At 45.9% G+C, this 26,480-nt stretch overlaps 1 protein-coding gene across 2 annotated transcripts in view; it reads left to right on the top strand.

Annotated features, from left to right (window-relative positions):
* SMAD7 (SMAD family member 7) overlaps positions 1-26,480 on the top strand; it is a gene marked incomplete at its 5' end in the record, with an annotated part of 110,863 nt that overhangs the window by 47,668 nt on the left and 36,715 nt on the right. Inside the window, 3 exons of one of the 2 annotated variants that reach the window (XM_082242078.1) lie at positions 11,187-11,904; positions 13,761-13,814; positions 22,221-22,295. In XM_082242078.1, coding sequence (XP_082098204.1) covers positions 11,187-11,904; positions 13,761-13,814; positions 22,221-22,295 — 847 coding nt within the window. Of the gene's footprint in view, positions 1-11,186; positions 11,905-13,760; positions 13,815-22,220; positions 22,296-26,480 lie in introns of those variants that run through there. The other variant, XM_082242079.1, reaches the window with a different exon arrangement.

Below are 26,480 nucleotides of genomic sequence, written 5' to 3'. Positions count from 1 at the left end.
ATTTGGAAGGAATGCAAACAAACAAACAAATAAATAAATCTGAAAGACTCCAATGAAAACTGAGCAAGCACAGTGGCCAGGAATGCTGATAGACACCTGGGGGGCAGGGGGTGGAAGAGAAATGGTAAACTAGGAGAAGAGAAGAAATGGAAAGAGTACAGTGGTACCTTGGGTTACGTAGTTGATTCGTTCCAGAGGTCCGTTCTTAACCTGAAACTGTTCTTAACCTGAAGCACCACTTTAGCTAATGGGGCCTCCCGCTGCCGCCACACCACCGGAGCACAATTTCTGTTCTCATCCTGAAGCAAAGTTCTTAACCGGGGGTACTATTTCTGGGTTAGCAGAGTCTGTAACCTGAAGCGTCTGTAACCTGAAGCTTATGTAAGCCGAGGTACCACTGTAGCTGGAACACTAAGCTGGAGATCATCATGACATGAAGCCACTAGATAAGATAAGATAAGAGCTCCCAAATGTAGAGGAGAAGGAAGGTATTGTGCAGCACAACCCTATGCAGGTTTCTTTAGGAGTAAAGTGCAATGATTTAGGGACGCAGGTGGTGCTGTGGTCTAAACCACTGAGCCTCTTGGGCTTGCCGATCAGAAGATCGGCGGTTCGAATCCCTGCAACGGGGTGAGCTCCCATTGCTCTGTCCCTGCTCCTGCCCACCTAGTAGTTCGAAAGCATGTCAAAGTGCAAGTAGATAAATAGGTACCGCTCCAGCGGGAAGGTAAACGGTGTTTCCGTGTGCTGCTCTGCTTCGCCAGAAGCGGCTTAGTCATGCTGGCCACATGACCCAGAAGCTGTACGCCGGCTCCCTCGGCCAATAAAGCGAGATGAGCACCACAACCCCAGAGTCATCGAGGACTAGACCTAACAGTCAGGGGTCCCTTTACCTTTACCTTTTACTCCCAAGTAAGTGTGCAGAGGACTGCAGGTTTAACAGCGCAAGCAGAGGAAAGCAGAATAATCTTACTGCACCTTAATGATGTCAGGACTGAAAAGAGTTTGGGATTATATCTTTGGCATGTGTGTGTTTGTATGCTTTTGCTCTGTCACACCCTGGTGCCGTTAGTAAGACAATTAGTTTAACAGTTCCCTGTCTCCAACTGTCTGCCAAATGTTGAATTGCATTGCAAATTAACCTGAGTTTATCACTTGCCATTAACTCTTCAAAGGCAGTTGTGGAACAAGATTTCCAGCAAGCCCCTTGGGAAGTGCAGTCTGGAAATACGGATTTGCATGAACCAGAAGCCTTGATTATTATTATTTCTGCGGACAGCAGATCGGGGACAAAAGATTGTCTGGCTCCATATTAACCACCACCATTTTCCAGTTGAATACTTATATACGAATACAGAAGACAGAGCCGTACAAACTGTTTCTGGTTTGTTTTTTTTAAAAAAAAAAACCGAGAACTGCGCTGAAAATGTTTTTAATCTGTTAATACTTTGGAAAGCTTTCAGCATTAAAAATATATATAAAAACATGTAAGGCATATGGAAACAGGTGTGTCTGAACTAAGCCGGATGTCTGTATCAGATAAAGAGAGGCGAAAGTAACTCTGTTCTCTTATCTAGGTCATTGAGCCATCATACTGATGAAAAAGAGTGAGTTGCAACTGTTCGATATATTCTGATGCAGTAATGAGGAAGTAGGTCGGAAAGATTGTGGTCACCTTGGGGAAGATGCACAATTTGCCCCCCCCCCAATATATCTCCAAGGGGCTAGATCCCAGACAACTTGAAACAGGAGATCTACTGTTGCCCTCAAGGCCTGGCTTACCTTCTGCTAAAGTCTCAGCCTCAAAGTTGTAACTGATTGATGAATTACAAAGTTAGTCTTTAGGTCTGTGTGCATCTTTTCCACTAAAGGAAGCACTGTGTGGTGAACATTTTGACAAGTCCAAGACACTAATCCTGCCAGAGTTCTGAATGGGTTCAGCTGTTGAGCACATAGCCTGCATGCTTTTGAGTGCTTTATTGATTGAAAACTTTATAACAGAAGTATACAATAGATATTACAGGCAAAATGAGAAATAAAAATAAACAATTATTCATTCTTTAACTAATGCTTGCTTTGCACATCCATTTGTGATCAAATTTTTCAAGACCTCCGATCTTCCCCTTGCATTCCCGATTTGAATTCCTTAAACACGTGCTTAAACTTTACTTTCTCCATATTGTTTGACTTACTATAAATTTTGTTTTGTGCCATTATCCTATTTACACACCAAAGCTTAATCAAGACCTGCCAACGGATTGATCTTTTGACAATGTTCTTTTACATAAACTCTATAAATATCTCACTCTCTGGAGAATTTTTCCATCTGTAGTGTCTCTTAAGCTTGCTGATAACTTTGCCAGTTCGGTGTATTCTCTTATTTTATTTTGCCAGTCTGATTTGGATGGGATATCCTCTCCCTTCCAATCTTTTGCGATTAGAATTCTGGCAGCGACTGTAACATACAAAAAGACTCTCCTGTACTTTTGGGGGATTTCATTTCCCATAATTCCTAGCAGGAAGGCTTCATTTTTTTTAGGGAAGGAGCATTTGAACATTTTCTTAAGCTCATTATAAACCATTTCCCAAAATTGATCTTTTTACAGTTCCACCACATGTGGATCCATGTACCTTCAGCTTCCCTGCATTTACAGCAAATGTTTGTTCTAGATCTGAACATTTTAGCTAGCTTAACAGGTGTTAGATGCCACCCGTAAAGCATTCGGTGGCAAAGAGTTCGTGCTTCGTGATTCCCAGGGACTGGTAGCCCCCTTCTTTACAAATCAAGCTCTTGGTTTTATTGGATGAAGTTTGTAATTCAGACGGGTTCTTTTACTGTGCTTTGTAAGTTTTATGATTTTTTTTAAAAAAAGAATTATTTTAAAAGTTGTTTTTTAAATAGAGGCAGCTGGGGCGTCCAATTTTAAACAAACCCTCTGAATCCCTCCATCAGATTGCTTGATCTTTGGACAAGCGCTGGATTGGGAAGAAGAGAGAGCCAGTGTGGTGTTAAGAGTGTTTGCAATGTCTCTCTCTTGTATTCCCCCCCCCATGTAACATTTTTACAAATCAGTTTCATTTGTTGAGACATTAGGAAGAAAAGGGGGAAAGAGGTGGAGGGGGGAGAAGATGGGTGGGGTTGGGGTTGGGTGGCGATGTTTCTATTTTACTTACTGTATGTAGGGTTTGGTGTCAACATCGCTTGTGCAGGTTCTTGGCCGTTCGCTTGTGTTCCTTTGGTGGTGAGAGACGTTGGGGTTGGCCTAGGGTGTGGTTATTCATTTGTGGTTGGCTGTGGTGGTCTTTGTTTTCATGCGTGAGTGGGGTGGGTGGGTGTTTTGGATCAGGTTAGCCATATTGATTTGTATGCTGTTGGTGGATTTTTGTCGTTGTCTTGTTGGGCTGTGTATGTGATAAAGGGGAGACATGTCTTCTTCTATTTGTCCCTGTGTCAGTTTCAGTTTATTGGCTAATTTTTCTAGTAGGGCTGTTTCCCATACTATTTGGTACCACTGGTTCTTGCATACTCCTGATAGGTCTCTCCAGTGTGGTGTTAAGAGAATTGGACCATGACCTGGGAAACCGGGGTCTGAATCCTCACTCAGCCATGGAGCTCCCTGGATAACCTTGGACTAGTTGCTGTCCCTCATCCTAACCTATCGTGCAGAGTTGTTCTGAAGAGGAGGAAGAGAACTATTGAGAACTATTGCGCTCACTGGAGGAGAAGCTGGTTTGTAAATGAAATAAATAAAATAAGAGAGGAGGCTTTCTGGATTGCCATAGCATCTCTTTATGAGCTTCTCTCCCTAGGAAGTCCTGCTTGGCACCTACTCTGATGTCTTGTTGGTGTTTGACATCATTCTCTTTACGTTACCCAGGCTTTTCATCATTTGAATGTGGTTTATAACTGCTGGAATCTCTCTCTCTCACACACACATTGCTCTGCACTTTTAATCAGTTTTTAAATGCCTGAATTGGTCAAAATATTTGCTTTCAACCAATTTGTTTAAATGGTGTGTTAGTTATTTGTTCATACAGTAAGGTGCATTGACGACAAAAATATGAAAGGGTGATTAGAAACATCACCATATAAAAAACCAATTTCAAATCCAATATTAATGCAGAATGAGATAAAGATACAGTAGCTACTTAAAAGGCTTGTTCTCATTAGGGTGAAAACAGTGTATTTAAAATAATTTAAACAGATATCAAAACATTTTTTAAAAAAACAAACAAACAAAAAAAGAGAAGTTTGAACATGATATCCCCCCCCCCAGCAAACCACCAAAGATCTTTGGGAAATACTAATGTCTTAAGAACCAACCTAAAATTCAGCAATGTAGCCTGAAGAAGGGTCAGCATTATAGCATTTTGATGTCACAAATGAAAACATGAGTGTTTTGGACATTCACCACACAGACCTCCTGTTCTTGAGGAACCTCAACAAAGCCTTCTGAGATGAGGAGTTAAAAGGAGCACCTTGAATCGAGCTCTGGAAGAGTTCACACCCAGTGCTGACCTGCCAAAATAGCTTCCGTTCTCTTACCAGCTATCGTGCGGAGAAATATTCAGCAGGTAGAATTCTTCCTGCGGAAGCTACTCTTCTACGGGTCAAGCAGCAGCTAAAGGAATGGAAGCCCTTCCAGACCAAAGCATTGGCGAACTTACATTTTAATCCGTTTCACTGATCAACCGAAGAAAGTTCAAACTACTCATGTTTACATTCGAATTATCCCTGAGATGGGCAAGATCCACCAGCCTTTGTTTGATCCTGTATTCCAGGGGGTGGGGAAGCTGTGGCCCAGCAGATGTTCCTAGACTACAACTTTGGCCATCCCTGACCATTGTCCATGATGGGTGGGGCTTGTGGGAGCTGCGATCCTACAAAACCTGGAGGGCACATGTTCGCCACCTTTGCTGCACTCCTAGGAGCAAATGGTTATAATATAGCTCAAACTATTAATCCAGCCAGTCCAGTATCACTTACTTCTACTTGGAAGTTTCTCCAAAGCATAGTTGGAGGTCTTTCACATCACCTGACCCCTTTTTGACTAGAGAAGGACGTGGGACCTTCTGCCCATAAAGGATGGCCTCTAACACGGAGTGGTGGCACCTTGAGAACATCTTGCATTTCACCAGACCTACCAATGGAACTTCTTTGCGCATTGCTAGACGATCACAATGACTTATGCACAATCTCCCCGCTGCCTGGGCGTGTCTGACTTGTTTACTTCCTTGCATGATTTCAGGAATGCATTTATTTATAGCACGAAAGCATTCAAGGCAAGCGGCTAGAACATTGGGCTTGGACTGAGAAGACCCAAGTTCAAATCACCACTTGGCCATGTAGGTAAAATGGGAGGAGCAGCACGTACAACGCCTTGAATTCCTTGGAGTAAATGTAAATATAATAAATAAATGAAAACTAAATGGAAAAAAAGAAGAGCTGCATTGTGGGATATGGCTTGGACTTAGAACTGTGATGTCAATGCATTCAGGGGGGGAAATAAGCTGAAAATTTACAGCAGCATGGAGCTGGGGGCGGTTCTGAAATGAAAGGCTTCCATTATATGCTCCAGGAAATTCTGAAATAAGGAGATCTGAAATAATCTTACAGGAGAATTCTGCTGCATCAGACAAAGACCCACCGAGTCCCACATCCTGTTTCTTGCAGTGGCCATCAAGAGGTCTCTAGGGAGCCTACAAGCAGGGCATGAGGGCAACAGCCTTTCCTCAATGTTTGTGCTGGATGTCGGACATTCTAAGGTTCGCTGCTTGTGAACGTGGAGGTTCTACACATCAGATGCTGCTAAGTGGCACCAGATGACCCAGCTTGCCTAGCCAGTTGCAATTTCATTGCTGGTTTAGTTTGTATCCCACACTTTCTGCCGGATACAGTTTAATCCATAAAAGCTGCTAAGGACAAAGCGGCTAAAAATGACTGGCGGAATATAGACAACTTCCTTACACTGAGTCAGACAACTGGTCCATCGAACACGGACTGGCAGCGGCTCTGTAGGGATTCAAACAGGACCCTTCCCAGATGTTTGGGACAGAACCTGGGATTTTCTGCACACAAGACATGAATTGGACTTTCCATTTAACATAAAAAATCTTGGCCAGTTGATCAGAGGTAGAAAAAGACTGTGTCTGGTAAACCTCCTTAGGCAGGGAGTTCCAGAGGTGGCTACTGCAGAGAAGGTACTTCTGCATTTAACTATTGATCTAACTTCTGGTATATGAGAAAAATGGAACCACTGCTCCCAAAGGCTTTCCCAAAGACATGTGGGACTTAAGAGATTTAGGGCACAATTCTATACCAGCTGACTTTCTGGGCATAAGCTCCATGGAACTCAATGGGACTTACTTTTGAAAAGGATCGTGGTGTTATGTTTTAAATGGCAGAAACAGAACCTTGAGTTGTGCCCAGAAACTGAATGACACATGAGGACACCTTATTTTTAATTTCCACCTTTGGCGCTGCCCTACCTACATTTCCCAAAGCAACTCACTTAACTGATCTCTTGGCTCCATAAGCTTCGTGAAAGCATAAATTACCACACTTAACATTTAGGAAGCCCGTTCAGCATGCACGTAAATGTGACTTTCAATAACTATTTGCCAGGCAAATAGCATGAAGCACTAGGAGTCAGGGCGTCTAGACTGTCCTCTCGAGCTCTCCTAAAACAGGCTTTATGAGCACGAGTGAGAATCAAGAGTTTCCCATGCCTCAATGTCCCCTCTATAAAATGGGTGCAATAGCAGTTTGCACCACCACGTCGCCCATGGCGGGCCACTTTCTTTTGTCCAACTGATTGAACTCATAGGGCCAAGATCCAAGAGACTTGAGTTTAAATGGCTGCAATATGCAAAACAAGATTGCTGAATCCCAGATGGCATACACTGATAGAATTTGCATGACAACAACCCTGGAGTTGTTGGCTTGTTGTTAATGAGCAGCATGCTGCTACACACTGCTCCATGGTCAAGTGCTAGAAACAAGACAGTTGATGTCCAAACCCTGGATTGTGCGGCTTATTTCTTGCTAACAAACCAGGATTTGTAAGCCAGCAGTAGAGATAGGAGCGGACTTTGACAATCTTTCATAATAGAGGTCAAAATTTGGCACCCCAAAATGGATCTTTGGCACCCCAAAATGGATCCTAGCTCCTTCTTTGGAGGTCTTTAAGCAGAGGCTTGACAACCATATGTCAGGAGTGCTCTGATGGTGTTTCCTGCTTGGCAGGGGGTTTCTTCCAACTCTTGTGGTCTCTTCCAACTCTATGATTCTATGATTCTGGATCTTCTCAATTTTGCGCCCCCTGGCTTGCACCCTGTGTGAGGGAATTGCTAGACTGTCCTAAATTTGGCACTGCAGTAGAAGAACCTGGTTTAAGGCTCGCTTAGTGATCCTAGCTTGTGTGAACACAGCCAGCGATATCTTTGAGCCCTAGATCTTTCTGCAAAAGGCCCACAACTTTTAAAAACCATTATTATCACTTCACACATCCTGCTAATAATTTGTGGCACAAAGCTCCAATTCCAAGCTTGTGGCCTGGAGTACAGGTAAAGGGACCCCTGACCATTAGGTCCAGTCGTGGCCGACTCTGGGGTTGCGACCCTTATCTCGCTTTATTGGCCGAGGGAGCCGGCGTACAGCTTCCGGGTCATGTGGCCAGCATGACTAAGCCGCTTCTGGTGAACCAGAGCAGCGCATGGAAACGCCGTTTACCTTCCCGCCGGAGCGGTACCTATTGATCTACTTGCACTTTGACGTGCTTTCGAACTGCTAGGTTGGCAGGAGCAGGGATCGAGCAACGAGAGCTCACCCTGTCACGAGGATTTGAACCGCCGACATTCTGATCGGCAAGTCCTAGGCTCTGTGGTTTAACCCACAGCGCCACTCGCGTCCCTATGTGACCTGGAGAGTCACGCTTAAATTAAGCTCTTGGTGCACTGTAAACAGGGTGTGCAGCGAGCAAAAACTTGCAGTCAAATTGAGCAAATGAAGTAGATGCTTCAAGGTATCTCTCCTCCAGTATCAGTGGACAGTCCGAGCTGAGAAAACCTACCTGCTGGACCCTCCAAGATCTCGGGAATATATGAGCAAAATGTACCCAAGAACCTTTGTGGGTTGCAGTTCCCTGACACTTCAGCATCCTATCTCTAATGGCAGTGGCCCTGTTAAGTTCCCCAGTGGGACTACTGCGGATGAATTTGTTTAATCGGTTCCCAAACTATAGAATTCACAGTGCCAAATGCTCATTTATTCAGTAGACTTTATGGATATGTCTAGGAAACTGGAGCCTAATTATTCTGAGTTTTCCCAAGTCCCAGTGAAGCCTACATGGGAAACCACAGGGATTAATTACCCTGCAACAAACTGTCCAGCCAGTTTGAAATAATTTTAAGTCCAATTGATTTTAGTGGTAGGAGAGATCAGAGCACACCCATAATTCCCTCAGTGAATAAAAAGGGACTGAAAAGTTTATGGAATGTTCCCTAGTTACTTGCAAAAAACATTTGCACTTTTTAAAATTCCTGGTTTACCCACCCAAGGTGTAGACGTAATAATAATAATATTAATACTTCACACTTTAGTTTAGAGCACTTCACATGCATAAGATAGATTTGCTTTATTATTCCCATATTGCAGATGGGAATGTTGAGGCCAAGAGTACAGAACCTTGCATCACTCGCAAATTCCTGGAGGCTGCAATCATATCCACACATAGCTGGGAGAAGTAAGCCCCCTGAAACTATATCATCTTGTCTGAAGAAGCGTCCTGGTGAGCTCGGAAGCTTGCCGGTTATGTTGCGGCATTTACTTCATACAGGTATTATGCTACTGTCCTTCTGGATGTGATTTTACCCTGATGAGCTGAGATGGGCAGCCTGTACACGGTGGAATGCAAATATTTTAGGGGAAATATTTTCCTTACGCCAGCCCACAAAAATACCATATACCTGGATGGTGCCTGATATATAAACACAGTAAATTAATAGCAGTACAATATAGCAAAAACAGCAATGGCTTGATTTGACGTGGAGCGCACTCTCGTCTCTTTAAGCATGGCTCCCTACCTAATTCCCATTAGCCAATCTTGCTCATTGTGCAAGTAATAGTAGTTGAGCGTAATCCGTGCGCGCACGCCTGCACCTAACTTCTATTCCTTTCCTCCTCTGACACTTCCTCAAACCTTTCTTGCTTTTCCTCCCTTCTCTCCTTCTTCTCTCCCCCCCCCCTCTGCCTCCTCCCCAGACTTCAGGAATTAAAGAGGAAAAAAAATAGCTTTCAGAAACCCGATGCCTTTTTTGCGCAATACAATCACTGTGCTTTTTTTTTTTTAAATAAAAAAGCGACAGGGTGTCTAGACGCCCACGTGATAAGAGGCGGGCGGCGCGCGCGGCGCGGGGGGGGGGTGGACGGGGACGACGACGGGTTTGCCTGGGCAGGGCAGCGCCGCTGCGCAGTCTGGAAGCCACCGAGGCAAGGCAAGAGATCGGGAAGGAGGGAGGGGGAAAGAGAGAGAGAGGGAGAGAGAGAAATAACCGGGGGAGGAGGAGACGGAGCCTGGCTCGAGCTGGCTGGCTGTCTCGAGAGGAGGGATCAGAAGCGAGAGCTGCCCAAGCGCGCCCCCCCTCCAGCCGGCCAGCCAGGCGGCAGAGGCGCACTGGGGCTCTCCGCTTAGGTGACCTCCCCTCATCCCTCTGCCTTGCAAAAAAAGCTCTCGCCCTCCCCCGAAGCTTTTTTCCATTTTATTTGAAATCCCCCCTTTTTTTTTTTTTGCAAAATCGCGGAGCTGCAAAAGGAGAGCCGGGAAGGAGGAGAGGGAGGAAGGAGGGAGGGAAGAAGAAAAGAGGTGGAGGAAAAGCGCGAGAGCGCGCAGCCAAGCGCCGGGCTCTGCTGCTGCGTTTCGGGAAAGGAAGAAGGGAACGGAAAAAGGGAGGGGAAGGCAAGAGCCAGCCCAGGCGAAAGGAACTGGGTGGATAGTACACCCCCCTCCCTCCTTGCCTCCGCCGCCGCCGCCCGGTTCCTCCTCTGGCTTTCTGCTGCGTGCTTGTGTGTGTCGACGAGAGAGGCGATGCTCCTGCTGGAAGGAGGAGGCGGAGGGCAAGCGGCGCAGGCAGCCGCCAGACGCAAGAGCTGAGAGCGGCATTGCCGGAGAGGCGGAGGAGGGGCTGGCGACACTTTTTCCGCCGCTGTCATTAAGAGGAGCGTCCTCGCTTACTTCTCCCGGATTCCTTTCGATCGCCGGCGGTCCCCCGACCCATCCTTCTCCTTCGCCCCTGGAACCAGGGAAAGGGAAAAGGTGGCGGTGGGTGGAGAGATCTTTTAAAGGGAGAACTTTGAAGGGGGGCCCCGGAATCCTGCGTTTTAAAAACTCTCCCTTTCTTGCTCGGAAAAGGAAGCAAACAAGCGAGGGGCCAGCCCGCCAGGGAGCAGCAAGATCAAAGCGCGTTTGGGAAGGGCAGACGCCGCCAGGGAGCGACCGGATCAAGGTGCTGCGAGCTGATCCGCAGATCGGGAGAGAGCTGCTCCTGCAAAGCTCTGCTTGGAAGAGGCGAACAAAAACAGACCTATCGGGGCGAAAAGGAACGGGGATCTTTGGATGTTTTACTGTGGATTTTCTTCCCCCCTTCTCGACCACAGATTTTTCTTCTTCCTTTGAAACGACCAGATCTAAATTATTCTCTTTTTTTTAGTTTTTGGCTCGCCCCCATCCCCATTTTTGTAAACACCAGGTTCCCTCTTCCCCCTTCTGCACTTTTGGGCTGGATTTAGCACCTACTTTGATCACCTAAGGATCTAAAATCTTGTGCCTTTTTTTTTTTTTTTGCAACATTAAAGAAAATAATTTTTTTTGTTTGGAAACGAAACTCCCTCCGCATCACCTCGCCCGAGGGCTTCTCCTTTGAACCACCGCTGAAGAAAATACTTCCATATCCCGTGGAGTTTCTTTGGACGGAGGGAGGGGGGCAGAGGGCATGTTTCGCTTTTCCCAAATCACCCCAGACCCCTTTCTTTGCCCCTTAGTGGATAACCAACCCACCACACGCACGCTTTAAAGAAACTGTAGGGGTTTTCCTCCTTTTTCGCTGTTGTTTTTGTGGATCTAGAAGGATTTGCGAAGAGAGGGAGCAAGGCAGACTTGAACCCGAGCCTTTTCCCAAGAGACTGGCGCATGCTTCACCTTGCTTCGCCTGCGTCTCCCGCAGCAGGCAGCGCGCGGCGGCCGGCGCCCCCATCTCCCCCCGGCTCCGTCCTCTGTTTCCACTTCATCCCCATCATTTCAGGCTGCTTCTACTGGCTGCCTGGACTCGGCTCCCGGATTCTTCATGAGTTGCGGACGACATGCCCGTTTTTTAGCCGGGGAACCTTCTTCTCGTCCCGCATGTTCAGGACCAAACGATCGCTGCTCGTCCGAAGACTCTGGCGGAGCCGTGCGCCCGGCGGGGAGGAAGAAGGCGGCGAGCTTGGAGAGGGGGCCGCCGACAGCCGGGCGCATGGGGCGGGCGGCGGCGGCGGAGGAAGCCGGGGTTGCTGCATGGGCAAGTCGGGGAAGCTCGCCAAGGCACACCTCGGATCGGAGGCTGAACTGAAAGCGCTGACCCACTCGGTGCTGAAGAGGCTGAAGGAGAAACACCTGGAGGGCCTCCTGCAAGCCGTGGAGTCCCGGGGGGGCACGCGGACCTCCTGCCTCCTGTTGCCCACCAAGGTGGACTCCAAACTGGGCCAGCATTGGTACTCGCTCCCTCTGCTGCTGTGCAAAGTCTTTCGGTGGCCCGATCTCAGGCACTGCTCGGAAGTCAAGAGGTTATGTTGCTGTGAATCTTATGGGAAAACGAACTCGGACCTGGTCTGCTGCAACCCCTATCACCTCAGCAGGCTCTGTGAACTAGGTAGGCACCGCTTTACAAATAGCCCCTTCCACCCCCACCCCCCAACCCCCCCCCCGAGTGCATCGGTGTGTGTGTGTGTGTTTTGGACGGTAAAAAAAAAAATAGAGAAATGTCAGGCCTTTGCATTCCAAGTCTTGCCTTCTTCAAGTTGCTCTGGGTCTTTGTGGTGCATTGGAATTTTTTTTTCGGGGGGGGGCACAGCCTTGCATCATTCCCTGGAAATGTTGAGATCTGGAATTAAGGGGCGACCCATATTATTCGGCCACGGACCCAGTTTGAGTATGTATCTCTGCCCATTTCAGCTTTGTTTGTTTTTTTTAAAGTTCAAGCTTTGATGCCCTGTCAAAGAAAAGCCCTGTGTTTTTGTTGTGCATCAGAGGCTTCCCATATATGTCTTGTTTTCCTAAGTTAAAAAATAAATAAAATACCCAGGGAGATTTTTAATTTTAGGTTTGAAAGAAGCCCAAGGGGAGTTTTCTATGAGTAGTCAGAACAGTATCGGACAACCTTTTTTCTTTCTTTCTCTTTTGCAAACCTGCCCAGTTCTGGGTTTTAGTGTCTGAAGTTCCTGTTGGACCTGCAATCAGGGGGAGTGAAGAAAGCATGCAACAGTGACAGAAGGCTCTCCCACCCACTCCCACACTCTGTAAATAAATGCATTTTTTAAAACCCAGGCCACTAGTTTTAAGGTGACAGGATCCGACACCAAACATTCTTCTGTGTTTTCCTAGTGCAGATTTACTATTTATGCAAAGGAGCTGTAACGCATAGTGCAGGATCAAAGAAGTCCTGATTGGTTTTTGGAAAATACATCCCCAGATCCTCGCGTCTTTTAACATACAGATCTCCAGCCAGCCTGAGGTTTGCAAAAGTAATCCAACACTTTGCTGGCCAGCCGTCCCCAATATTCTCCCACTCAGCCCTCCTTCGCTGCTATAATATAAAAGACAACACACAATTTCCAGGCACCAATCTTCCTTCCTCCTCCGGGCAGGCTGCCTTTTGGTTTCCAAACTGGAAAGGTTGAAGGGGGGGGGGGTGGGAAGAGCGAAGAATCCTCAATGCAAACCCTTTTTTTGTGTGTGCTTCTGAGTGTAAAGTTCACATCCTGCATCAAGTTTTGTGTATGTGAGTGAGTGAAAGAGAGAGATAGATAACTGCTTTGGTATGTCTTAAGTCATGCTAGCGACCCCTCTCTCCCACCCACCCCCTCTGAAAACCTCGAGGCTGCAAACTTCCCCCACTCTGACCCCCTTCTTCCCCGAACCGCCTGCAAAAACTTTGGCACAACTTTTGAGCAGCGCAGAAGAAAACTGCCCAGTTATGCAGGGCCGGGAAGTTCTTTTGCTGCTGCTGCTGTTGTTCTTTTCAAAGTGGGAGGAAAATGTGAGTCTTGAATTCTGTACTTGTATCTCTCCCTTCTCTCTCTCTCTCTCCCCCCCCAGCCATCCCACCCGCCCTCTTTCCTCTCCCCACTCTCCCCCCCCCCCAGGCTCTCTGTGAAATGTTAAATGTGCATGCGGAGAGCTAGCCGGGGATTATCAGGGAGCCGGGATCAGTTGGTGATTTCCAGAGCTGGAGTGTTTCAGCCCAGCCAAGGAGGCCCCGCTCGAGACAGCCAGAGGAGCAGATAGTGCGAGCGACTGGCGCCAGCCGGCCCCCTTTGTTTATCTGACAGTTAAATATCAAGGCAATCGCCGCCTAGCCTGCCCTGCCTCCAACCCCCAGAGCTAAGACAAACAGTTTTGCTACAAGAATGCCACTGTTATCATAAGTTCCTATCTTTCTCTCTCTCTCCCCCCCTCCTCTCTTCTCATGGCTCTGCTTTTATTTTCTCTGTACTTTTCTAATTCCAGAGTCTCCCCCTCCTCCTTATTCGAGATATCCAATGGATTTTCTCAAACCAACTGGTAAGTAGACTTGTTTTTAAAACAAACCGAACATTTTTTTTGGGATGGGAAACTTGGAAACTTTTTTTTCCTGGGAAGGCAGTTCTCTCCCCACATTGCATGCTCATGGCTCTTTCCTTACGATTGTATTGTTGTTGTTATTATTATTATTATTAAGAATCCATAGGTTTGTTTCGCTTTTTTCAGCTCTTGTTTGCTTTCCTAGCACTCCTACACAGTTAATCACAAGCAATTCCGCATTAAGATAAGTGGGATTTGCTCCTGAATAAGTGTGGATTGTGGGATTTTAGCCTTTGTTCTTTAAACCCACCAGCTTTCACAAGAAGAGTCTGCCACGGGTTTTTCTAAGCTTGCCTTCCTTACTTCGAATAAGTTCCTTTCAAGTCAATGGGGTTTACTTCCAGTCTGATTGAGATCTAAGTATATTTGCATCTTAAGTCCAAAAGAGGCTGCAGAGGAACAAGGGTTCCTCACCTGTTCCTGCACATAATTTACTCAGATGTAAGACCAAAGTGAGTTCAGGGGAGACAGACTCTCCCAACTTAAACCTGCAGTCCAAATCTTTCAAGCTCTTCCCTTAGAAACGAAAACAAACTTGGGTTTCTGTTAAAATGCAAACAAAAAGAACACCTGCTTCATGTCATCCTGAAATTTCTCCTGTAATGTTTTAGGAGGAGCAGAAGGTGTAACAGTAGAAAACGATTTATTTTTGACTGGTGAATAATGGAATGAGTGGATTTCGAGTAATACGGGTTTCCTGAAACGTCCTATTTGTTATTTCACTTTTGCTTGAAAACCCTGCTTTTGGCACAAGTAAGAGCACACCGAAAAAGAATTATGAAGGGGCACACAGATGTTTTTAGCACATTTCTCCCTGCATCCTTGGTTGCTTGTAATTGAATGGCAGGCTGCCAGGGCAGAAGCCCATTCGAGGCTGGCACCAAACGCTGTTGCGGTTGTCTGCATAAACTTTTGGCTGGCAGCAGGGCTCACCCTGTGCTAGATAAATAGGCTGGCATTGTGGGAGAGGAGAGAGAGGGTTTAGTGAAAATCGGAAATGTGGATGAAACTGAGGGGGGAGGGAAATAAAATTCCACAAAGCCACTTCATATCTCTCCCAAAGATTAATGGACCAAAATACAGATTGCAGAGCAGTTGTCTCTATTGATTACATCCTGATGTCAAGTCGAGTCAATAGAGTTAGCAAGGTTTTTAAAATTGACTTCTTTGTAAAGGCCCAGTTTCAGGCAGTACCAGGAAACTAGTCTCTGCTCCACCGAAATAAAACTTGTTACTGTTCAGTTCCCTGGATCTGGGTAGTTTGTCAAGTTTAAACATGGTTAATCCCCAGGGATGTACAAGATTGCAGTTTCCCTCTTCAGTGTTCGACCAGGCTGTAAGCTCCTCGCAGGCAGAGACCTTTATGAGAGCTGTTATAGTGTAGACTGACTGAGCTGTGAATCAGGAAGTGCTTAGTTCAGTTCTTTGCCATGAACGTGGCCTCCGGCAAATCACTCTCAGCCTCAATTCCCCCATCTGCAGTTTGGGGCCTAATAACTCTCTTCCAGGGTTTATTAGGATTACAGCTGGATATTGCATGTGAAACACTTTGAACCCTTGAAAGCACTATGCTGCTGTCCCGTGTTATAAACAACAACAATAATTTCTTAAAATACTAAAAGTGATTGAAGCACAGCTGTGAACACCTCCCTTGCTTTGTTATTTTTGTAACTTTATGTGTGTTGAGGTGTTTAGCTCTCTTTTGGTCTGCAGGGAGTGAGGATCATTGAATACAATGCTTCTTACTTCAGAGTAAACATGCACTGCACAAGGTCGTCGCATCTTGCTGACATTTGTTTATGCCATGTGCAAGCAGGAGAATGGATTTGCAAGGGGTAGGAAACATCATTTAGATGTGCTCACTGAGATGACAATTAATGTCATGGTTTGCAATCCTTGCAGCGCACAATTTATTACTCGCTTTAGCAAGCAATAGTGTGTGGTTTCTGACAGACATATGCCCACTCCAAGGTTGTGTTAGATGCTAAAGTATCTATCATAACAGGTTCCCAGCAGTCTGTCACATTGCAGTGTGACGGAGAAAGAGAAATAACAGGTTCAAACCCCATGGCATCCTTAAATGCACCCATTTTATTTTGCACCATATGGGTGCCATTCATTCCAAAGAAGGGGGAAAGATTACATTTGGGGAGTCTGCTTTGCAGTGTTGCAAAACCTGACCTGGCACCTATAGACAGGGACTGCAGTTAGCCAGCTGTGCTCCAGTGGATGCCAGGATGGACTTGAAGCTGCGACGCTTTGCAATCAAATAACTGTTCTCGGTGCAGCCTTGGGCAAGTCACCTTCGCTCAGTCTCAGTTTCTCATTTGTAAAATGGTGGTGCTGTTTTATCTATCTATCTAGCCTGCTTTTCAGACAAATGCTGTCTCCCAAGCGGCTCACATCAATTAAAAAAACGAAATAATGACGAGAGGCGGGCCCTGCCCCCAGGCCTGCAAACCGAAAAGACAAGACACACAAGGCAAAGGGGAGTGGAGGGAAAAGGTAGAGAGGGAGAGATCTTGGCTTGACAGCGCCAGACAGAACAATGTGGTGAGTTGTAAACAGGCGTTGATATTCGTCTGGGGCCAGACAGATCTTCCCTTCCTTGGAGGCCTTTGCTGCCTGGATAGAGGAGCTGGCAACTGACCCAGCAGCCCTGACTGGTGGCTGAGGCCAGAATGTGCTTCCTGCCACTTCTGCAATCCAGGGACACAACTGCCGGTTGGTTAGAGATGAACGTTCTTTCTAGCAGGGAAGGGGAGAGACAAAAGTCACCTGCCTCTGGTCAATGTCAGTCCCTTTCAGGACTCGTAATGCAGGCAGTGTGGGAGGTGGTGGCAGAGCCAGTGACAAGGCAGAGCCAACAAATTCTGGTTTTGTTCCCAGGATGCTGGTAGCCAGTGCTGAGGGCAGGCTGAGATGTTGGGGCCATGGCCTTTTCGCCATAATGGTTCAACCTCTGCTGGTCAATGGCCTTGGCCTTGCCATAATGTTATTCCTGGGAATCAGAGGATACATTGCAGGAGTTTTTGGTTTTCCGGCTGGAGGATGGGTTCAGAATCTGCTGTCCCATTAAAATGTGCCATGCAAAATGGTGTTGCTTTATCTTGCGGCCATTTCCTCTGAACTAAAACCTAGTTCGTTTGATCAGGCTTTATCCCAAGGAAGTCTGCACACTATTGCAGGTTCAAGAGTGCAATCCTAAACACACCTGCTTGGACAAAGCAAAGCCAGGGAGACTTACTTCCAAGCAAAAGTGGTTAGGATTGAGGTGTCAGTGTTGTTATTTTTGTGTGTGTGTGTGTTTTTAAAAAAGCACATTTTTGTTTATTTATTGCTAATTGCTGTCTGTTGCACAGACCCAGGGGAATTTGGAAAGAGTGGGCATATATCTGGCAACACCAGAGCTGTTTGGAAAGAATGGTTAAGGGCCTGCCATTTGGTTTCCGGTAAAGATGCTAGGATAAATCTATTAGCAGGAGTTTAAACATCCAGCCGGCTGTTGCCAGGGCCTCATTTTCAGTTAGTGGAGTGATATATTTATTCATTAGCAAGTGTTGACATAAGGTAGCAAAACTGTGTGTAAACAGAAAAAAAGCCACAGAATGTGAACGTGCCGTTTTGAAAGGAAAAGTTCTCTGTATCGGCAAATGGGAAGTGATTAATGGACCCGGTCGGAAATGAAAAGGCCCCCCCTCCTTTAAGTCCGCTTGGCAGTTGAACTCTGAATATTGTCGCACGTGGAGCATGGAGACAAAAATACTCCATAAGTCTGTCATTACAGGTGGTTATTACAACCTCTGACTCCCATTTGACTTCCTGTTTAATCAAGGCCATTGTGAGGATTGAGAGAGTGAGCAAAAGAGAAGTCAGTTGGTCTCTATATCATTTCTATGTTCTGCTGTGATTTTCCCCTCTCCCTTTACTAAAACTGTTGTTTAAATACTGTTTGCTTGAGCCTCAGTAGACAAGAGTAGTCCTGGTGCTTCAGCTGGAGCAATTTGGGGACAGTGCAGATTGGAACGCACTGTGTTTTGAAGTGGTACAGCACTCGAAATCAGTGCAGTTTCTCTGTTTGCTGATAGAGCAACTGTACTAATGAAAACATTGATTGTTGCCTTAGGATGAGGAACCTCTGGTCTTCCAGATGTTTTGCGGCTTACAGCTCAAATCATCCCTGTTCATTGGCTATGCTGCCTGGAGCTAGATGGGAGCTGGAGCCACAACAAGATGTGGAAGGGTTCCCCATTCTCTGCTGTTGGGTGCCTTGCATCCAAATTGGTGCTTAGGAATGCAAAACTCTTTCCCCCAGCCCTGCTCTTGGTAATATCACCTTGACAACAAGCCGCTGTGCTTGCAGCACCAACATGCCTGCGTAGTTCGATTATTTGAATTGCCTTTGCTTGCGAAAGGGTGTTCCTCGTGGATGTCTCCCAAAGCCTTTCTAAACAGGAATGTAGAAAACTTCAGAGCAACCTAATAAGATATGCAGATGTGTACTGTTAGTCCAGTTTTTCCAAAGAGGTTATGTGAGGCAGAGCAGAGAATCTGCAAAGCTATAGGCAATGGATGTTGAGTCAATACATGTTGAACAGCAGGAGCTTTGGTGCAGGGAAGAGAGAGGCTGGTGCCATGTGTACCACCAAATGATGGTTCAAGAGTTCCCTTTTTGAGCTGCATAGGTGAAGATCTTGAGAACAATATACAGTCGTACCTCCGTTTACGTAACGCTCTGGTTTGCACACGCGGCAAACCTGGAAGTATTTTACCGGGTTTCGGCGCAGAAGCGGTCCTCAGGTTGCGGAAACCTCGGGATCCGACCGGATTTCCAGAATGGATCCCGTCTGCAACCGGAGGTACCACTGTATATTCTATACTAGTTACTCTAGAATTGATGGCTGGTAGCTGGAAATGTGGACAGCTGACAGTTGAAGTTGTTTTGGCCTACAACTCCCATGATCCCTAGCCTACAGGACCAGTGGTCAGGGATGATGGGAACTGTAGTCCAAAATATCTGGAGGGCTGAAGGTTGGGGATGCCTGATGTAGAGCATGCATGTCACAGAGACACTTGCAAGCATACATATATGTGCACCAGAGAAAAACAACTTCCGTGTTGCCTATCTGCTTTAATTTATCCTACCAGCTATCATGGTTGCAGCTGCCCTTCCAGTTAGTCCTGGGTGATGCTCATGGCAATCCTATTTTATCCTCCCAGCAGCTCTGTGAAGGGTAGAATATTACACTGAGAAATGATGACTGCCCCAAGACCACCCAGTTTGCTTGCTGATTGAGTAGGGATAGACACTCTAGGCGTCTGGTCCAGGTTCAGATCTCCTTTGCCTGCCACACCATGCTCTTCCAAGGAGAAACCATAGAGCAGGAATCATGATTATAATTTGTTTTAGTGATTAGAAGAGCTGAATCTGATATTGGCACAGGTTGCATTTTAATCAACCCACGATAATGATAATAATAATAATAATAGTAATAAAAGGTTTTGTGGATGCTCTGTGTGTGGGGCAATGACCAAGCCTAGGTATTTTTGAAAGCCAACATCACCTTCACATAAAGCACTCTTATGCCACTTTATAACAGTTGTGGAGAATCTGAAGAACTATAGTTTGGGAAGAGGGATGGGAATAATACGCAAGTTCCCAGGATCCTTTGGAGAAGCCATGACTGTTAAAGTGGTCCGAGAGTGCTTTGAATGTACGGCGTGGATCTGGTGTTCAGTTTTTAAAATACCCGAAATACCTTTATCCTGTGTGTGACGGAGTTGTACTTTTTTGCTGGCTTCATTGTGGGCCCTTTGCTCATTTATCCTTTATGTCTCCTAGGTTTTTGGAGACCCCTTTGTCCACCTTCCTCCCTGCTCCATGCCATTTCCCCACTTTAGCTTCGGAAAATCCTCTCCCTTCCCTTGTTTTCCAAGAGGTTCCCAAATTGCAATGTGATCTCTGGTACTCAAGCCTCCAGTCACATCAATGACCCACAGTATTAAATCAAACTTCTAATTCTGAAACATCAGGTTGGGAGAAACTGGGAAGGGCTGTAGCTTGGTGGGTAGAAACATCTGCTTTACATGCAGATTGAATCCCTGGTGTCTCCAGGTAAGGCCTGGAAAACCACCTGCTCCGAAATCCTGGAGAGCTCCTGCCAATCAGTTCAGATAATACTGAGCTAGATGAACCAGCAGTCTGTCTTTGTTTAAGGCATACTCCCTGTCTGAGGTTTTCAGGAAGGGCCTAGCCCAGTGGCAGAGCATCTGTCAGGAATGCAGAAGGTCCCATCTTCATCTCCAGGTGGGGCTGGGAGAGGCAGTTATGAAATCTTGGAGAGCAGCTGCCAGTAGCCAAATATTGAGTTAGATGGACCAGAGGGTCTGATTCATCATAAGGCATCTTCCTATGTTCTGCCACACTGGTTGCAAAGCAACAGATGTCCCACTGTTGAGCTGGGTTTGGAAGTCCTACAAGACAGGTGGAGGAACCTGCGCCCCACACTTGCTGGGCTTCAGCTTCCATCAGTGTGGCCACTAAGGGGTCAGGGAATGGGGGAGATAGAGCTCACCAGCACCTCCAAGGCCACGTAGTCTTCACCCCTGAGCTACAGTTTGGGACTTGGCCATCATTCTGTCCCTTCCCTCCGTACGTTCAGTAGCTCCCCTCTGCTTTTTCATACTCTTTGCATGGGTCTAGCTCTATGTTACCTGGGCTGTACCACTTGAGTTTGCCAATGGAGGTTCATGCGGTGGAGAGTGGAGCATTCCGCCATGTCAGTTACCGCCGCTACCCCCAGGTCTGACCTGGTACAGCCCAGGCTCCAGCTCATACCTGGAGTGAGAATTAGGGCCATCTCAAGAACGAAGCATTCGATGTAGAGCAAGAGGCAAAGCGTCGATGTCTCATTAAAAAAATAAAACAAGAGGCCGTTTCCTTAGAACGCTGAAAACACTGTACATTTAGAAAGTGTATAGTATACAGTATTTCACAAGTAACTCAATTTCCTGTCTGCCCCATTGTTTTCAGTTTGATTAAGTATATCCTGTTAAACTGTATATTCCTGTTCAGGGTTATACTTGACTCTGATAAAATGAGATTACACAGTCGCATACGCACACATACACGTGTTCCTGCTCTTATTTTTTTCAGGAGTGAGTTCTTGGAAAAACAACTTGGAGGGATGGGTAGAGAGGGGTTGAAGGCAAAGACTCTTTATGTTTTTGCATGTGTCCATCGCTGTGCTGCAGCTATTGCGTGTCCTAACTTCATGTAGCCATAGGCCATGTTGGCAGTTTGCCAGCTTGTCTTGAGGTTGGGCACATCCTTAGATCGGCTTTAGATTTCCTTTATTTCTCTCCTGGACTTGAACCGCTTAGATTTGGATTTATGTCTATGAGCTGGGCTCCAGTTTTCCTTAGGCCCTGGTGGTATGGGAATTGGTTGAGAATATGTGACTTTTAGACTTTTTTCACTCTCCTCTCCTAGAGCAGATCAAACTTTGTTTTGTTTGTTTGTTTTGTTTCTTAAAAAACAAAACCACAGAAACTCTTGAGTTTTCATTGCCAGGAACTTGAACATTCTCTCCCCAACACTTGTTTTTCCATAAGACTCTTTTAAAATGACATTACATAACAGTTTGTAGTAGGGTAGCCATGTTGCATCAAAAACACCATAGTCTTGTGGCACCTTAAAGGCTAACAATTTTATGATGGCGCAAGTTTTCATGGATGCATCTGATGGAGGCTTTTCCACTGGTTGTCAGACATAGTTTGCCCAGACAAAGTATTGCAAAGGCTGGTCGTCATTTGGAAGAGTCCTATTGAAATAATATGGAAACAAGGACAGTTTTTGTACTTTTTGAAAGGAATGTCTTTGGCAAAATGCCCCCCAGTTCTTCTTCAGTTTTGCATTGTCAACTCACTGCCTTAACGCAAATCAGTAGTGTGCCAGTGAAAACTCCCTTTTGATCTTGAGCTATGGCTTAAGCATGGCAAGATGGATATTTCAATAACCAGTGACCAGCCAGAAAAGAAAACCAGCCAAACAAAAGAAGGGATGAGGGGAAGAGAAGACTATTCCAGCCAGTCTGTAATCTTGTACTCATTGACTAATGTGATTAAGTGGCAGAGTGGAGCCTAGACATGGGTGATGAGTTAGGGTGGATGTATCATGAAGAATTGCAGTGTCTCTGTGCAGACAATTAGTAATAACTTCCTGCTAAACGCTCTGGAATGTGCTTCATTTGGCTGGAGACATTGTTTGCAGTGTGCCTTTCTTTCTCTCTTTTTGAAGTGGTACGTCATGCTTGTTTCTTAATTCATTTCCCTTTTCTCTTGCAGCAAGTTGTCCAGACTCTGTGCCTTCCTCCACTGAGACAGGGGGAACTAATTATCTGGCCCCTGGGGGGCTTTCAGGTAAGAAACAGGATTTCATTCGTACCCTTGCTGTTGTACATTTCATAAACGTTTAGCAAAACTTTTAACATTCTGATCCGGCAGATGTCTGTCACTGTGGTTTGCCCTGTCGTGGCTGAAGTGGTACCCATCTCTTCTCTTGTGTTGACTGGTAGGACAGATCCAGACAAACACAGCCTGTTCTGTTCCCCTCTCATGAATGCAGTCATGCAGATGTTGGGAACTCGGTTGTCTGAAAAGCTCCAGCAGATGCATATGCCTTGAACTAGTTCAGCAGCAGAAAAGTCAGATGTGTGCTTGCAAAAAATCTAGATCTTTGAATCGAACCTCAATCGCGGTTCCATCAAAGAATACAATCAAGACTGATAATAACTATTTTATGGACCTGTTGTGCAAAGGACTGAAGAGCCATTTCATATTTTCAGTGGTCAGCATCCAGTTCCTAGGTGTCCGGGTGATCGGTTGCCACAGATTTTCTGTGCACAGGGGCCTTGCATGCAGAAGGCTCCATGTTCCTGGCATAGAGTTGTAGAGTTGGAAGGGGCCATGAGGGTCATCTAGCCAACCCCCTGCAGTGAAGGAATCTTTTTGTCCAATGTGGGTCCGTCTTCAGGGGTGGGTGGGAAATGCTCCTGCCTAAAACCCTAAAGTAAATTTTTGGTCTCCACAGATGTTTGTGGACTACAATTCCCATCACCCCTAACTAGCAGGACCAATGGTCAAGGATGGTGGGGACCGTAGTCCACACTGCGCTACAGAGCTGCTGTCACTCTGTGTAGGCAGTACGGAGCTTGATGGACCAAAGGTCTGACTTTGTGTATGGCAGCTTCCTATATACTTTTGTACCAGCAATTATTATTAAGTGTGTAGGTCTTTGCTGATGGTAGCTGGCAACTTGATAGCCATAGTGCCTTTACATGCAAGATTCTCCTGCAGTGTGGAGCATCTCTTCCTGATTTGGCACCATACAACACTTTTGTGTGATGCTGTAGTATTGTGACACACGGTGTTGAATAGTCCCAGAGTATTTCCTGGCTGCGCTGACAACACGAGCCACCTTTCCCTCGCATTATCTTTCTGGCCCAACAACCTCGCCGTCATCCCCCCGTTGTTAAAAGTGCTGGTTGTGATCCTAGACAAAGACTGCTGCTAGGCTGGCAGCTGCAACACAGCAGTTAGCTGAGGGCATTGTCTGACTATGTGATTTATGCACTGAGAGTTAAATTATATACTGTCCACTGCATGGGTGTGCCAGAGCAGACTCCTCCCCCCCACCAAAGGTTGCAAGTTTGGGCTGGCATTTCAGTGATTCTGGTTGGGCTGTAAGACATTTTGGTGGCCCAGAACTCTAGGGAATGGGAATGGCTGGGTCTCTTGCAAAAAGTCTTGTTAAACGAGCATCATGAGGCCGTAAGGCACCTGGTTTGGAGAGCTGTTGTCCCTCAAAGATCCCTTTGACTTCTAACTTGCCTGTAATGTTTATGGCCGCAATCCTGAGCTGAAACTCAGGGAGCTTGAACCTTGATTTTACTCAGACTGGCTTCTTTCAAAGCTTCCCTTTTTTTGCTGCTTGTGTAGTTCTGTTCCTTGAGATGCCCCTGGTTTTGTGTGTGTGTGTTTTTGCTAATGCCCCCAAAATACCTGTCTGGGCTTGTGAACCTTTCGGAAGACAAATATTCATTGGCCAAGGAGTCCCGGCTTGATTTATGGTTTGTGGAACGGTTTTGCTCCTCCGTTCATTAGCCCTAGACCGGAATGTCAGAAATATGTCGGCTATCTGGTGGTGAGTGTGCATATGGTGCGTGTGCCTTTCTCTCCAGGAATTGCAAGCAGCATGGCTATATTTAAGAGAGACTTGTTTGCTTTCCTTTTAGCGTAATACATACCCTGCCAGTGTGTCATTTGAGAGGGGAGTATTCTGTTTGTTCAAAGGGCCCTAATGAGAATTAATCAAATGAGCAGGAGGAGAGGAAAAAGAGAGAGAAGTGGGGGCACTTGCAGGTTAGCCTTTGTTTTTCCTTTCTTGAAAAAAAGAGAGCAACTTGTGGTTCTAGTTTTTCGGCAGGGCCTCCTTCTGCAAAAAGCTGAACATCATTAGTAGGGGTGGGGGGCAAAACGAGAAGAAAGAAAGAATCAGTACAACACAGCTAGGTGCTTTCAAAGAGACAGAAAAACATGCGTGAGTACGCGAGGGGGGTGCGGTTTAGTTTCTCAGGATACCACATGAAATAAGCAAAGGAAGTACTAGCTTTTAAAGGGAGACTCTTTTTGAAAGCGTTTGCGCATTGATAACATCTTGGTCTGTCTAGTCTGCTGCTGAAGGGGAGGGAAAGCGGGGGGGGGGCGTTATGGGGCTGCAGGAAATAACATCGCCTGCCTGGTGGTGGAATGCTTTCTTAGTGGGGCTCACTAGGTAATGCAGGGGAAAAGTGGAAAACTGGTGCTTTCAGTGAGGTTTCCAGTTGCCGTCTTCCGCACTCGAAGCCTCATTGAAATAGATCTTATCCCTCTGTAATTTTAGGGTGTGTGTGTGTGTGTTGGCGACTTCTGAGTTTTTTTAGCATGCCAGAGAGCCAAGTTCCCACTCTAAAAAGGGAATCTGTAAAAAAATAAAATAAAAAATGTGTGTGTTGTTGTTTTTTAACTGCACGTTTTGTAGATATTTACAGTTTAATGAGGAGGGGAAGGGAGTACTTTAAGTCACAAAGGAAATGGCGAGCTCTGAAGCAGAAGCTGAATACCTGCTGCACGAAGGAGCATTTGTTCTGAATTTTGCCTGATTTTCTACCAAATCCACTGGAAATCTCGAAGTGTGCCTCTGGAAATTTCCTAGGAGGAGGAGGTGACTGCAGTCAAAAAGGCAAAAGGGGGAAAACACTATCTAGGCATAGCTAAGCGTTTTAAAAGTCCAGTCAGGAAATTTTAGCACATGCTTGACTCCCACCCATTGCAAACATTAAGGTTTAAAAGTGCTTAACTTTGGATTGGGGCCCAGGGTTTGGAGCAGCTCATCAAAGCTAACTTTCTCTTCCCTTTGCACAGTTGAGATGTGTTGCTAGAGAGCGTATTTGAACAGGGCTTTTCATGAGCTATTATCAGGGGCGTTTAGGGTACTTTACGTTTATCTGCAGTAGTAATAACTTCTCTAGGTTTAAGTAGGGGATGGTTCGCTGAAAAGCACACATATTCTTCCTTTTTCCTATTGCCTCCCATGAATGAGCTGGGCCAGTTGCCTTCTCACTTTATCCCAAGCAATTACAAAATGGGTTGTCAGAGTCATCTGTTTGTTTGCTTATTTGTTATTAAATGTATGTCCTCCTTCCTCCCAAAGGAGCTCTGTTGCTCTCAACACACAAACCAAACAAACCTACCTGCCACGACATTCTCTCTCTCTTTCAAATTCTTACACACACATCACATAGGCTTTCTGTCTCTCTCGCACACAGACCATGTCTACGTACCCCCTCTCTTTCTCTCATATGTATACACAAACCTCCCTCCCGTTTTTTATTCTAATCCATCATCTTGGCACCATGAGATATATATGGTGACCCGTCTACAGAACCTTTCACTGCTGTGTGACTTAACCTTTCAAATGGTAAGATGTAAGATGCCAAGTATTGTCCCAACACAGACAAGCCTTCAGCTTTTCTTGGGCAGCTTCACATGCCTTTAAAAGGTGTACATCTGAGATGATCTGAATGCCACATTGAGCATTATGGGGAACAGAGTAGGTTCAGCCAGGGCAGACGAAAGCAAGTCCTTTTTTTAGGCGCAGAAACGGCAGTATATAGAGCACATGGTCAGCTTACGGAATTCATTATGGGAACTTATGGCATTCATTTGCAGCAATGGCCACTAGCTTAGAAGGCTTGGAAAAAAAAAAAGAGCATTTGACAAGTTCACGAAGAACAAGATTCTCCGTAGCTATTAGCTGTATGAACTAAATGGTTCAGCGAGAGTGTATCTCTGCACATCAGAAGTGCAGCTGTTGGCTTCATACCTTGCTTGTGAACTTTTCAGAGGCCTTACGAATGCTGATGGCAGAATGTTGGGAGCAGATGGATCTAATCTAGCAATGTTGTTCTTGTTTTTGTTTCTTTACTTAGTCCTACCTTCCCAGAGTGCACACGATGGACCTCTTTAGGTATCACCCCCTCATGTAATCTCCCATCACTTGTGTAG

Source organism: Podarcis vaucheri, assembly GCF_965113315.1.
Source record: "Podarcis vaucheri genome assembly, chromosome: 11".
Taxonomy (NCBI): Eukaryota; Metazoa; Chordata; class Lepidosauria; order Squamata; family Lacertidae; genus Podarcis; species Podarcis vaucheri.
This window is presented reverse-complemented; position numbering and strand designations above follow the sequence as displayed.